We start from the raw sequence: 15,639 nt of genomic DNA, 5'->3' as shown, positions 1-15,639 counted from the left end.
GGCAGGCAAAACATCAGAACTTGTGCACAGTACCACTATACACAAGTTCAGATGTTTTTCCTGACTGCAAAGAACCCAAAAAAATGCCTGCTATTAAACCGGCAAGGTGTTACAGCAGAGAAGCCATATTCCTGTGCTTAAAGTTTTCTAATACAAACAATCTTTTTTTTTTTATGGTTCTGGACATGCTACAGAGCTGAAACTTCACATGTACACTTTTTAGACCCCCCAGATACTAAATCCAAAGTAAAAATCAAAAAATCTCTTTTTTTTTTTTTTTTTTTTTTTTTTAATTTTTCAATAATTGGCTTTTTTATCAAAAATGACAATTTTTAAGAACTTTTTTTGTGTGATTTTGTGTCTGGGGGGTCTAAAAGGTGTACCTGTGAAGTTTCAGCTCTGTAGCATGTCCAGAACCCCAAAAAAAGATCATATAAGTGTAAAAGAGGGGTCCCACCATCCCTGCTCTACTGAAAAATTATCTTTTTTTCTGGTTCTGGACATGCTACAGAGCTGAAACTTCACAGGTACACTTTTTAGACCCCCCAGACACTAAATCCAAAAAAAGTCATGCCTGCCTCCAAAAATGCCCGATAAATGCAAGAAAAAGCGCCGTAGAGAAGCCGTATTCCTGTTCTAATAAAAATTATAAGAAAATGCTAATTTTTGGGGGGTTCTGGACATGCTACAGAGCTGAAACTTCACATGTACACTTTTTAGACCCCCCAGATACTAAATCCAAAGTAAAAATCAAAAAATCTCTTTTTTTTTTTTTTTTTTTTTTTTTTAAAATTTTTCAATAATTGGCTTTTTTATCAAAAATGACAATTTTTAAGAACTTTTTTTTGTGTGATTTTGTGTCTGGGGGGTCTAAAAGGTGTACCTGTGAAGTTTCAGCTCTGTAGCATGTCCAGAACCATAAAAAAAAAAGATTGTTTGTATTAGAAAACTTTAAGCACAGGAATATGGCTTCTCTGCTGTAACACCTTGCCGGTTTAATAGCAGGCATTTTTTTGGGTTCTTTGCAGTCAGGAAAAACATCTGAACTTGTGTATAGTGGTACTGTGCACAAGTTCTGATGTTTTGCCTGCCTCCAAAACCCCCCAAAAAATGCCAGCAAAAACACACCTGGGCATTTTTTTTTTGACGCTAGCGTTTTTTTTGGCATTTTTTGGGGTTCTTTTGAGGCAGGCAAAACATCTGAACTTGTGTATAGTGGTATTGTGCACAAGTTCTGATGTTTTGCCTGCCTCCAAAACCCCCCAAAAAATGCCAGCAAAAACACACCTGGGCATTTTTTTTTTGACGCTAGCGTTTTTTTTTGGCATTTTTTGGGGTTCTTTTGAGGCAGGCAAAACATCTGAACTTGTGTATAGTGGTACTGTGCACAAGTTCTGATGTTTTGCCTGCCTCCAAAACCCCCCAAAAAATGCCAGCAAAAACACACCTGGGCATTTTTTTTTTTTTGACACTAGCGTTTTTTTGGCATTTTTTGGGGTTCTTTTGAGGCAGGCAAAACATCTGAACATGTGTATAGGGGGTATATATAGGCATATATGTCTGAATATATACCCCTAGACATATATAGGTGTGATAGTAGCAGAAATATATTACTGTAAATGATTTCATTAGCGCAAGCATTTATTTCTGCTACTATCACACCTATATATGTCTAGGGGTATATATTCAGACATATATGTCTATATATACCCCCTATACACATATTCAGATGTCATGTCTGACATCAAACATGTCCTCAAAAAAGCACTGGCAGTGGCAGCCCCTGCAGCATTAAAAAATGCTTGCTGGTGAGAAGCCACATACCTGTCCCGAAGCAGAGAAATGATCATTTCTCTATAGCGGTCACCCTGCTATGGAAGGGTTTTGTCACCCTGCCATAGCAGTCACTGTCAGTTAACCCTACACTACACTACGGTCCCCTGACACTTAACACTTTCCCTACAGAAACTAAATTTTTGAAGCTAACTTAAGTGTAAAGGAGCACTCTAACTACACTAGATATCCCTTTCCTCACACTAAAAATAGCTAAATGACACTTTTAAAGTAAAATTAACAGAACTGCTTCCACTCTCTTCCATGTCCAGTATAACAATGCTGGGAATATGGCGGGGGCGATCTTATATACTGGGGGGCGTATTCACTAATGATTGGTCTAGGGACCCCCTAGTCACTCCAATCACATTCCTAGCATTCTCCTGCCCCCTCAATTGGCTTTTGCTAATGGTTCTGGTCCAATCACGGGCTTTTAAAGCCCATTTCCTGAAGCATTGCATTTTGGGCGGTTCTGGTTGCCGAATTCCGAACTTTTTGGGCAAAAAGTTCTAAATTCGGCCGAACCTCGAACACCCAATGTTCGGGCCGAACCGATGGTGGACCCGAACCGTTCGATCATCCCTACTGTTTATCACTCTATTCTTTACAAGCTCCCCTCCCCCCTGTCAGCTTGTTCTTCCCAGCCAGGTCACTTGAATCTTCCTCGTTGTTTACTTTCACTTTGTCCGCAGCATGTCGTCTCTTTACCTTCCCAAAGTGCACAATAGTAAGTCAGCACTGAGTCTTCTGCTCCTCTCTCCTGTCCTGTTCACATTAACCCTTCACCATCTTCTTTCAGCTGTCCACTCCATAAATCTGCACTGTATGTCCTGCAGCCTCTGGTCCCAACTCTGGGCTATCTAAGCAGCCATTTAGCTGACCCAGTCCTGTCCTAAAATGCAGCATTAGCACTTTCTCTACAGTCCTTCACTCTGCTCTTCATTAACACATGTTCTTATTACCCAGACCTGCCCTCCCCCCCATCCCTACCCCCCTATACCTATCCCCCCTATACCTATTCCCCCCTTATCCCTATCCCCCCTATCCCTACCCCCCCTTTACCTATCCCCCTATACCTATTCCCCCCTATCCCCCCCATACCTACCCCCTATACCTATCCCCCCTATACCTACCCCCCTCTATACCTATCCCCCCTATCCCCCCTATCCGTACCCCCCCTTTACCTATCCCCCCATACCTACCCCCCTATACCTATCCCCCTATACCTACCCCCCCCCTATACCTATGCCCCCTATCCCTATCCCCCTATCCCTACCCCCCCTTTACCTATCCCCCTATACCTATTCCCCCCCTATCCCCCCATACCTACCCCCCATGCCTATCCCCCTATACCTATTTCCCCCCCCCATACCTATCCCCCCCTATACCTATCCCTAATAACCTGTGCACTGCGGTTTGGTCACAGTGTGATTGTGTGTGCGTTTTACCTGGATTTAGGTGGACTTCTATTGAATTTCTATTACAAAGTGCGTTTTCATGAAAGTACATCAAAGTCCTGCATGTTGCATCTTTGATGCAGTTTCAGAAAACGCACTGTGTAATGGAATTCAATAGAAGTGCACCTAAAATCCAGGTAAAACGCACACACAATCACACTGTGACCAAACTGCAGCGCACCGGTGTGACCCCACTATAAGGCAAAGTTCTCACCTTTGAATGTCAGTCACAAGATTGTGACTTTCCTGACACACAGAAACAAATCGTCCATTAGTAGACGTGCGACAGTGCCATTTATTGGTAATGGCACCCCACACATCTGCTAACACAGGCACCAAACCACATGGTGTCTCAAAAGTGAAAAATCTGGGGTCTGTTTAGAGCCCTGATATTTCATAAAAGCCCCCCAACAGGGCAGTTAAAAATGTAAAAAGTATATATATATACACTGTACATATAAATTCTCAAAACAATATAAATAATGTAAAAAATTTGTAAAAAATAAATAATTAACGGCTTGTTCACACGTGTTTTGGTCTCTGAAAAGCAACCATCATGCAGATTGCTCTTCAGAGAGCATTTGACAGGAGGTAAGGAGCCGTTGTATCGCCTCCCTACTGCCTGAAACAAACCTTCTACCATTATTAGCCTTATCTATAGATGGGGTGGGGGGCACAGCTTGCCATGTTTGCCCTGGGCACTGAATGACCTTGTCTCGGCACTGGGTGCAGGGGGTTCGGCCGCATCGGGCGCAACATCTGGGGGGTTGTCATGTAGCATGACAGTGAAGGCGGTTTTATTCCAGGACAAAGCAGTGTCCCAGAATTTAATGCACACTGTGTGATTCCTGAACTGTTTGCTATCCGCCTGGTGTCTAGCAACCAGTGACATCAGGCACACACAGGCAGGGGCCCAGCATTCATTGCGTAAGAGGGTTTAAATTCCTCAATTGAAGGAGATGATGTCCTCCTTGATTAGCTACCTCTGGAGGAAGCTGGGGGAAAGGTAAGTAAATTGGCTATTTTTTTTTTTTTACCCTACAGGTATTTAGGGGATATTTTTTTTTTAGCAGTTTTAACTAGCATTTTATGGAGGGTGAGGTGAAGGATGGCCTTGAATAAGGAGATATTGCCCCTGAGTTGTAAGGTCCTCTTGTTGCCATCATTCATTTTGGTGTCCCTGAGACAACTGCACAGTACAGGAACAAGTAACAAGAAGCTTGCATTCCATGTGGGAGCTTGCATGAATCTTAGATTTTTGCATAATTCTTAGAAATACATAAAATTCAGATTAAGGTGAAGTAAATTAATTTCTGACTGTAGCACAGTTGCAGGGTTTGGTAGTTTACTGAAGCAAAATTGGAAAAAAGCCTCCAATGGACGCTGCTTATGTGCTTTTGAGGTCCTTGAACAAATGCACATAGACCATACATGACCGAATGTAACCGTCACCTTTCACCAAACTGAATGTGATCTGTGGATTCTACATCGTTGCATGTCTGTGTATTTCTCTAGAAACTTGTGCAGGGTAGAGGTTTTATTTGAGCTATAGCTGGAGAACAGATTACATATGTTCCCCACTTTATATCACTGCAATGTTTAATCTCATTTTTAATACTAAGCTAAAACATGGAATAGGCTGCTTTGGCAGCACTATGAATTAGTGATCGACCGATATCGTTTTTTTATTGCCGATACCGATATTTTGGCCATTGAATATCGGCTTTGGCCGATATTAGCCGATATTTTTGTGCATTTAAAAAAACTATGTGGCAAATGAGGTTTAATGTTGATAAATGTAAAGTTATGCACTTGGGGGCTAAGAATATGCATGCATCATACATACTAGGGGGGAAGGATCTGGGGGAATCCATGGTGGAGAAGGCTACTGTATTTGCAGTGAATTGGAAATTATGATATTTTTTAAAAAATACAATGAATTACAAGGCTGTAGAGAACAGTACGCCATTGCAAATTTATATTCTGAGGTTTTAATTACATTATTTTAATATAGTCAGTCGTGAACTAAAGTGGGCCGGTCTGAGGCATGAAACTCCAGGGCTGAAAATGAGTCCCACTCCGGCCCTGCTTAACCCTCTTGGGCATGGAGTTCACCAGAGCTTTACAGGTTGCCACTGGAGTCCTCTTCCACTCCTCCATGACGACATCACCAAGCTGGTGGATGTTAGAGACGTTGTTCTCCTCCACCTTCCGTTTGAGGATGCCCCACAGATGCTCAATAGGGTTTAGGTCTGAAGACATGCTTGGCCAGTCCATCACCTTTACCCTCATCTTCTTTAGCAAAGCATTGGTCGTCTTGGAGGTGTGTTTGGGGTCATTATCATGTTCGAATACTGCCCTGCGGCCCAGTCTCTGAAAGGAGGGGATCGTGCTCTGCTTCAGTATGTCACAGTACATGTTGGCATTCATGGTTCCCTCAATAAACTGTAGCTCCCCTGTGTCGGCAGCACTTATGCAGCCCCAGAATATGACACTATCTGAACCAAATACGTTTATCTTGGTCTCATAAGACCACAGGACATGGTTCCAGTAATCCATGTCCTTAGTCTGCTTGTCTTCAGAAAACTATTGCGGGCTTTCTTGAGCATCATCTTTAGAAGAGGCTTCCTTCTGGGACGACAGCCATGCATACCTATTTGATGCAGTGTGCGGCGTATGGTCTGAGCACTGACAGGCTGACTCCATACCCATTCAATCTCTGCAGCAATGCTGGCAGCACTACGTCTATTTCTCAAAGACAACCTCTGGATATGACTCTGAGCATGTGCACTTAACTTCTTTGGCCGACCATTTCGAGGCCTGTTCTTAGTGGAACCTGTCCTGTTAAACCACTGTATGGTCTTGGCCACCGTACTGCAGCTCAATTTCAGGGTCTTGGCAATCTTCATATAGCCTAGGCCATCTTTATGTAGAGCAACAATTCTTTTTGTTCAGATCCTCAGAGAATTCTTTGCCATGAGGTGCCATGTTGAACTTCCAGGGACCAGTATGAGAGAGTGAGAGTGATAACACCAAATTTAACACACCTTCTCCTCATTCACACCTGAGACCTTGTAACACTAATAAGTCAATTTGTTGCCAGCGGTTTAGACATTAATAGCTGTGTGTTGAGTTATTTTGAAGCGACCACGTTTACACTGTTATACAAGCTGTACCTCAGCTTCTCTAATCTATCCTAGCCAAGCTCCTCCATGCCTCTTATCAGTTTGGTTGCCCTTCTCTGCACTTTCTGTAGTTCCGCATGAACAACATGGGAACTCTGAAGCAAGAGATGATTGTGGCAGGAGAGTTTAGGTTAGTGTTTTTGGTTGTGGAACAAGGGAAATCAGATTATAGTGCAGGACTAACTGTTCCAATGCAGCTATCATGCTATGATCCTTTAGAGACTTGGAGCTCACCACCTGTTGGCATTGTATTATAGTTTTCTCAACTGACCTGAGTAAACAATCTTATGTTAAAGGGATCGTCATGAGTAATGGAGACAGGTGGAAAGCTATGAGACGCTTCTCTTTAACAACCTTGAGAAATTTTGGCATGGGAAAAAGGAGCATTGAGGAGAGGATCCAGGAAGAAGCCCACTGTCTGAGAGAAAAAATCTCAGAGAACAAAGGTAGGATAACAATAAATGAGCCATTTTTATAATTTAATCTCATTGAAACCCTTAGCAAAAATGTAATGGTTTTTGGTAAATTTGTAATTATTTATATATGCGGTACAAATGTTGGTGAAATGTTTGTCTCTACTTTGTTAATACTTTGGAGAAGAACAAGAATACCAACTAGTGTAACCCTAATAAATACACTGTTCAGCCTTAATATTATAATTGCTGACAGGTAAAGTAAAAAAGACTGAATATGTTGTTGCAATGGCACCTGAAAGTGGGTGGGATATATCAGACAGGCAGCAAGTGAATATGTTGTCCCTGAATTTTACAGGTTAAAAGCAGGAAAAAAGGGTAAGCATAAGGATTTGATCAACTTTGACAAGGGCCAAACAGTATTGGCTAGTCAAAGCAACTCCAAAAATACAGCTTTTGCGGGATGTTCCCAGTCTGCAGTGGTCACATGACCTACCAGAAGTGGCCCAAGGAAGTAAAACTGGTGACAGGGTCAAGACTCATTGATGCACATAGGGACAAAGGCTGGCCCGAGTAATTCAATCCAATTGAAGACCTAGTGTAGCTCAAATTGCTAAAAAAAAGTTAATGCTAGTACCAATAAAAAAGTGTTAGAACACAGAGTGCATCGAAATTGTTGCTTATGGGGTTGCCAAGTTGCAGACTGGTCAGAGTGCACATCAGAGGCGTAACTAGAACCTTCAGGGCCCCGGTGCAAGAAACCATGAAGGGCCCCCTGGACCCCTGGCGCCCTTTACTCTAGTTGCGGGGCCCTTTATTACGGTGAGGGAAGGGAGAATTCTGAAGGGGGGGGCAACACAGAAGGGGGGGGGACCAGGGGAGCACACAGGGGCCCAGAGAGAGCAGAACACAAGTATACTGGATAGGAGAAGTGGCGGGGGGCAGCGTACAGAGGAACCAATCTCCTCCATTTTCCTCCTGCGGCTACAGAAGGAAAAAGGAGGACAGTGATTTCTCTACATGCTGCCCCCGCCGCCCCTCCTATTCAGGTGTACAGGGGAGCCACATGGGCCCCCTTGAGCATGGGGCCCGGTTGCGATTGCAACCCCTGTAGTTACGCCCCTGGTGCACATGCTGACCCGTGTCCACAGCCAAAAGTGCCTACAATGGGCATGTAAGAATGTCAGAACTGGACCATTTTGGAGGGATTTCCTCTCACTTTTTTTGGCTATAGAATGGGAAGTAAAATCTCTGAGTTGGACGCAGATGAAAAAAAACTGATAGGGGATTTAACCCTCCCTATCCAAAAATGAAAAAAAAAAAAACAAAAACATTGTCTTTATTTTTATTTTAATTCTGTATAGTGATAGCCCTCCAAATATATTTTTTTCTCTGTCAATAGACTCACCTTTTGACCCAACTTATCTGCTGGGATTGGCTGTCTCCAACGTTATTTGTTCCATTGTGTTTGGTAAGAGATTTGACTATGAGGACAAGACATTTATGACCCTTCTAGAATACCTCCGAGAAATTGTCAGGGGACTGAACTCTCGGTCTGGCCAGGTAAAACTTCAGATAGCTGTAATGTGTTTGTCATAACATTGTATTGACTAGTGATGTCTGTTGGCTTAAAGGAAATAGGAATTTACAGATATGAGATGATTGTTGCCCAGTACATTCGATTTTGGACAGATCACTATATTTTCCACCATGTATGATTAATCATTCAGCAGTATGTGTATGACTGCCATATTAAAAAAAAGTATTACAAATTGATTCCAAAAACCACACTATCAGCAAAGGCAAAAACCAACTAGGATTCTGAAGGAAAGCACATTTACATACAACAATTTTTGAAAAAGTGTTACACACAAGATGAGATTAACCACTTTACCACCGGAGGATTTTGCTGTTTTACGTCCAGGCCACTTTTTGCGATTCGGCACCGTCCTTTTTTTCCCACAAACAGAGCTTTCTTTTGGTGGTATTTGATCACCTGTGCAATTTTAATTTTTTGCAATATTAATTAAAAATGCGACAATTTTGAAAAAATAACAATATTTTTCTTGTTTGATAGTTAAAAAATATCCAATATATTCAATTTTTGCCATATATTTAGGCCAAAATGTATTTGGCTACATGTCTTTGACAAAAAAATTCTCAATGATCGTATTTTTAACCGCTTTATGACCGGAAGGTTTTACCCCATTCCTGACCAGGCCATATTTTGCGATTCGGCACTGCGTTATTTTAACGGACAATTGCGTGGTCATGCAACACTGTACCCAAATTACATTTATGTCCTTTTTTTCCCCACAAATAGAGCTTTCGTTTGGTGGTATTTGATCACCGGTGCGATTTTTATTTTTTGCGTTATAAACAAAAAAAGAGCGACAATTTTGAAAAAATAACAATATTTTTCAAATTTTTTTTATATGAAATTCCCCCCCCCCCAAAAAAAATGTAAAAATCTAATTTTTTTATCATTTTAGGCCAATTTGTTTTCTGCTACATATTTTTGGTAAAAAAAAATTGCAATAAGCGTATTTTGATTGGTTTTGCGCAAAAGTTATTGCGTTTACTAACTAAGGAAAAATTTCTGTCATTTTTGGTGTTTTTTTTTTTAACGAGTAATGGCGGCGATCTGCGATTTTTTTTGCGGAACTGCGACATTGCGGCGGACAGATCGGACCCTTGACTGACATTTTTGACACTTTTGGGGGTACCAGTGACATTACTACAGTAATCAGTGCTATACATATGCACTGTTACTGTAAAAATGACACTGGCAGGGAAGGGGTTAATTTTTATTGGTGATCAAGGTGTTAATGTATGCCTGGTGCTTACTAACGTGTGTGGGGGGAGGTGACTGAGTGACACAGGGACAGATCGCAGGTTCAGCTATGCTGTACCCTGCAATCTGACCCTGCCTGTCACTTAGGAGATCCACCCGCTTTGTTTACACAAGCGGGCGGATTTCCACACTAGATCCCCGACGATCAGGGAAGAGCAGCAGTGATCACAGCCACTCCTCCCCTGGCCGACTCCCACTGTAACTGAATACAGAGAGAGAGGGGAATGTCTGGTGACGTAGGTCTACGTCGCCAGACGATAACGAGCCACTTTGCCGCAGTACAGTCAACGTGACTGGTCGGCAAGTGGTTAAACACTGCAAAGCTGCTTGATAATAAATTGAAAAGCTGTATATCAGTAAAGATTGTGAACTTGTGAACATCCACGCTAAATAATTTAAAAATATCAAAAAAAATTGTGAATTGTTAGAGAAAAAAAACAGCTGCTAGCACAGGCTTACTATAATCAATCTAAAAATATAAATCACAAAAGGAGCAAGAGAGAAACAATAGTTCCTTATCCCACCCACTCAGCGCTTATGTGATGCAATCCTCAAAGGATCAAAACATATACAACTAGCCAAAACAACCAGATGTAAATTCTCATATGCCAATATTCCCAATAAAGCAGCCGCTATATTCAGATCATAACATGTAAAAAAGGTGCGTATAGGAGCCACAGCCCGCATAAGCACTAGCAGCGCTAGAAAACAACCTCTGACCAGGTTGAGGGTAAATAGCAAAATGATAATATAAAAGATTTAAAATAAAGCCAAAGTTCATAGGTCCATGGTGTTCACAGGGTAAAGTTATACGAGAGATAGGGTGCATAGGAAACTTGTTACAAGTGTTGAACAAGACTTCTTTGCTGGTCACTCTGCGACTACCGTATCCTTCACCTCACCACTGTGCTCCCCCCCTAGAGAGTGGACACGTACCCTTAACGCTAGGGTCTAGCGCTTTGTTCCACAAATGATCCTCCACTCCCGGATGGCGATCCCCTCAGGACTCCACTCCGACCAGTAGAGATATGAACAGCACCTCCTCCTCTCCTCTCACATAAAGGGGGACAAATAGGGACCCATAGTGTAATATGTACAAACAAGGCTTTATTAAAAAATTAAAATCGCACTCACATGAAATCGGATGTATTTAAGCGAAACAAATATCCAAGGCACAAAACCCGGTCCTCCCACTGCAAACGATGTCCCCACTGAGCCACACGGTACGGGTGATCCAGCCACCTGATCGCGATGTTGCCCGGACTCAATGGGCGTTATGACTGGGGATCCTCTGGGATGTCCTTAGTGTACAACTGAATGGCCGCGTGCTCACGCCCTGACGCGTTTCGTCGGCATTGGACTTCTACTGAGGGCGTGAGCACGCAGCCTCATCTCCTCGTATTTATACCCTTTTGGGGAGGGGTGTGTACGCTAGATTATGGGCGGAGATCTCCCCCACGTGGGCGGCCGGAAACTCATCCGCCGCCGCTACGTGTACCGCTCACGTTAGCGGCCGGAAGCTGCCCTGCCGCTGTTCTCCAAGTCCGCTCATCCGGACATTGGAGACACCGGAAGTGACGCTACAAAACCCGCCCCTCCCTGCGTCTACCAATCCGGACGTCAGGGAAAGCGGAAATGACATCGCGCCTCTCGGCAAGCCCTCAAGATAAGAGACCGGAAGTGGAGCTCACAGCCTTCCTGCTGCCGAGACCGGAAACCGGAAGTGGAGCTCACGGCCACCACTTCCGGCCCTGCACACCCACAAAAAACACAGAACGATTATCCAATTGAATTGGACTACATTATGGTCCCACCTCCGCCGCAACCTTATCCCTCAGTAAGGATGGATACATAACCTTACCTGCGGACAGTAGGGACATCGCCTGTGTACAATTAACTCATTCAATCCCCAACATTTTATATAATTAGCATATACTCAAATTACATACATCTGTTATTCCGTAACAGAAACCAGTATAAAACACAGAGGATGTAAGTATATTAAACACATGCTTATGTTACACATATCAGATATCCCATATCAAATATAAGAACATAAAAAAGAACAAAAGGGGTACATTCACTATTTCTACCAAAAGCCTGATAATGCCTATCAGACTTTACCACATGGGTATTGTATATATCTCTATATAGGAATAGTGTATATATGGAACAAGTCCTAAATTCCCTTTATTAATTATCTCAATAGTTCCTATGAGATAATCACTACATGGGACGATATTAGATACTGCACCCCATATACTGGGGATATCGCCACCACTAATACACTAAATTGGTGCTCCCCTGGGGAGCATCAATCTAAACGCATGTGCTAATATCCAAGACAGGGCCAAAGCTACGAACTAAAATGATTGTATGATTAGACCCAATAGGGCCTGCTGTCACCCGTCATTCTCAATATACCGGACTCCACAGCAAGGTGGAGCACTATACATCAAGAAAAACTAAATATATTTCGGCCATCCTCGTGGCCGAACTGCCAAAAAAATATATATTAATAACTGGATAAAATAAATAGATGACCACATAGAGCCACTAAACAAGGCATATATCCTCCAATTGAGTTAAAGGAGCTCAAATGGGACCTACCCACAGGGTGCCCATGAGCTATTGGATATACAGTACTGGTAGATCAGAAGAAAAAATTGAATTGAATAGAATGGTAGGGGGGGAAGTTAGGTAGTTTAACAGTAACCTTAAAACCATATATTACTACTTGTAGGGAAAAGGTTCCAATGGCATAAGGTCTAATATTGATACCTCTGGGCTAGTAGTCGCTAATGAAACAATTTATATCCAGCTCCACGTTCATGCCATTAGGGGCTAATGCGTTAGTTTGGTAGATCCAGAAAGTTTCTCTTTTGGAGAGCTCCCTGACTCTATTAGAGCCCCTCCATACCTGTTCCACCTTCTCGATTCCCCAAAAAAGTAACCCCGAAGGGTCCTTATTGTGATGGTACCTGAAATGCAGGGGAACACTATGGTATTTGTAGCCCTTTCTAATGTTCCCTATGTGTTCTGAAATCCTTTTGCCCAGGGTTCTCTTAGTCCGACCAATATAGATCAACCCGCAAGGACACTGCAGGCCATATACCACATATGTGGATCTGCAGGTGATCAGGTCTTGAATCTCAAAGGAACGTCCATTAGCAGATGATGTAAAGGATGTATACCCCCTCAGATGAACATCGACCTGCCTACAGGCCTTACAATGTCTACAGGAATAAAACCCAACTCTGTTATCCCAAAAAAACTTTGGTTTTACAGGTGGGTCAAGCACTTTTTTAACCAGTCTGTCACCGAAACTTGGGGCCTTCCGGTAGATAAAGACTGGTTTCTCAGGGATCATTTTTCCTATAAACTTGTCCATTTGTAAGATGTTCCAATTTTTTCGGAAAATTTGCTCCACCTCTTTATGCTGGATGTTGAAATCTGTTATGAACCCCCACTGATGTCTCTCATTGGGCGTTTTGATTTTATCATTCAAGCACTCGCTTTGTGAAATTTTACCGATCTCGTTCATTGTTTGTTCGAGATCTTTTGTTTGATAACCCTTTTCACAAAAGCGTTTCTTGATCACCGTTGCTTGTTGTTGGTAATCTGAGTCAGCAGTACAGTTCCTTCTCACACGAAGGAACTGTCCTTTGGGGATATTCCTTAACCATGTGCTATGATGTCCACTGTGTACAGGTAAATACCCATTCCGGTCTGTTGGCTTAAAATAAGCCAACGATACTAGACTGGAACCCTGAATCATAATTTCAACATCTAGATAATGGATCTTCATCCTACTCCAGTTAAACTCTAGCTTGATATTGTTCTCATTGGTATTGAGATAATTTGCAAATGATCTCAAGGAGGCTTCGCTACCCGCCCAAACAAAAAAAAGATCATCAATATATCTTTTGTATAGGACAAGCTCGTCCCTGGCGGCGGCATAGATGTAGCGATCCTCCCATTCCCCCATGAAGAGATTCGCTAGGCTCGGGGCATACTTAGCCCCCATGGCAACGCCCTTCCGCTGAGAGAAGAACGTGCCCCCATACCAGAAATAATTATGGGACACGCAGTATTGCAGTATCGAGCCTAGGAATCTCCTCTGGGGGAATGGGATGTCCGGTCGTTTGCTCAGGGCCCAATTTAACGCTAGCAGGGCATCGTCGTGTTGAATGACCGTATAAAGAGAGGCCACGTCAGCCGTAACCACGTATACCTCTCCCTGCGGTAATTCCACCCCTCTGATCATAGTAAGAAAATCTTTTGTATCTCTCAGATAAGATCTGAGAGATTGGACACTGTCCTGCAAAAAATGATCAAGGTACTGCCCAATTCTGGAGGTGACCGAATTAATGCTGTTCACTATCGGTCTAGGTGGAGGATTTGTATCACTTTTGTGGATCTTGGGCAGCGTATATATAGTAGGAATTCTACTATAGCTAGGCACCAAAAACCTTCTTTCCTTTTTTGTGAGTATTCCATCCTGATAGCCAATGGCAACTAGACTTTCCAATTCTCTCCTGTAAGTCAAGGTTGGATTGCCTGATAGGACCCCATAAGTGGATGTATCCGATAACATCTCAGACAATTGTTGATCATAAAAACTCTTGTCTAAGATCACCACCCCGCCACCCTTATCAGCCGGCCTGATAATAATATCTTTGCGTTTTTCTAGCAATTCCAGGCCCTCTCTGATGTACCGAGGATTCACATCCTTCTTGGGTACTATACTTTCCAAATCTTGGAGGACCGATTGCTTGAACACTTCGATACACTGATTGGCCGGCTGAGGTGGATTAAAGAGTGATTTGTTTTTAAGGCCACTATCTTTACCTATTAGGCCATTATCAACATACTGAGTTTTTTTCCCGACATTTCTACTGGGGTTTAAAAAATGTCGCTTCAAATTGATTTTTCTAATGTATTTGTGGATGTCCACAAAAACATTAAACTTGTTAATAGGCCTTTGGGCTGCGCATTTTAACCCTGCGTTAAGTATGTTGGTCTCTTTTTCAGTAAGAGTGATGTTTGTCAGGTTGTATATACCCTTTACTCCTTTTCTCTCCTTCTTTTTTTGGTGTTTGAATCCACCTCTGCATCCTCTTGTTGTGCGTCTACCCTGGGCCAGGGGCGGTCCCTTTGATTGTCCAGATGGGGAAGCTGAGGCCTCCAGGAGTCCGTTTGGGCCCCTGTAGGTCTCCCTCTCCACGGTTTCCCCCTCCTTCTCCCGCCTCTGCCCCTTCCCCCCCTCCAGGGAAAAGGGCGATTCTGGGCCGGAGTTCTGGGGTTCTCAAAACCTGGTGCCTCATTATACCTGTTGTAGGTGGGCACGGAATATGTATATCCCGAATCATACTGGAACTGCCCCTGATGCGTATTGTCCCTATGTGAACCATTAGGGGCTCCCTGTTGCCAGTCATTTCTTGAATATTGTAAAGGGGCAGGAGGACCATTCCCCTCCATCTCTCTTGTATAGACATAATGTGCCGGCACACCCCTGTGGGGGGTAGGGACTGTACCTGATGTACTGTTACCTTTTCCCTTTCCCTTACCTCTCCTACGTGGGGTACCTCGCGGAATAGATATCAGAGGTGCAGGTACTGGTGCTAGTGATTGCGGCACCTGTTCATGGTTGACGGGTGGTGGTGGCATCTGCCAGGCATATACCAAATTGCTTTTAAAGTCTTCCATATCCCTACAAAATTTTTTAACTTTCTTCTTGTGTGTCTCCCGATCTACTTTCTCCAATTTTTTCTGTATGTCTATGTTAAACTTAGTTACCTGAGTTGAATCCTTCTCAGGTTCAATATTTGCCTTTATCTCTGCTATTCGTTTCTCTAAAATGGTCATCTTTTTCTTTTTGCGTTTTAAAACAAGTT

At 42.9% G+C, this 15,639-nt stretch overlaps 1 protein-coding gene across 1 annotated transcript in view; it reads left to right on the top strand.

Annotated features, from left to right (window-relative positions):
* LOC309559463 (cytochrome P450 2C8-like) overlaps positions 1-15,639 on the top strand; it is a 139,231-nt gene that overhangs the window by 33,729 nt on the left and 89,863 nt on the right. The window contains exons 3-4 of the mRNA XM_082262735.1: positions 6,772-6,921; positions 8,291-8,451. Of these exons, the coding sequence (XP_082118861.1) occupies positions 6,772-6,921; positions 8,291-8,451 (311 nt within the window). The remainder of the gene's footprint in view (positions 1-6,771; positions 6,922-8,290; positions 8,452-15,639) is intronic.

Source organism: Pelophylax lessonae (genome assembly GCF_965119305.1).
Source record: "Pelophylax lessonae genome assembly, chromosome: 7".
NCBI lineage: Eukaryota > Metazoa > Chordata > Amphibia > Anura > Ranidae > Pelophylax > Pelophylax lessonae.
Note: the sequence above shows the minus strand (reverse complement) of the source record. Positions and strands in the feature narration are given on the sequence as shown.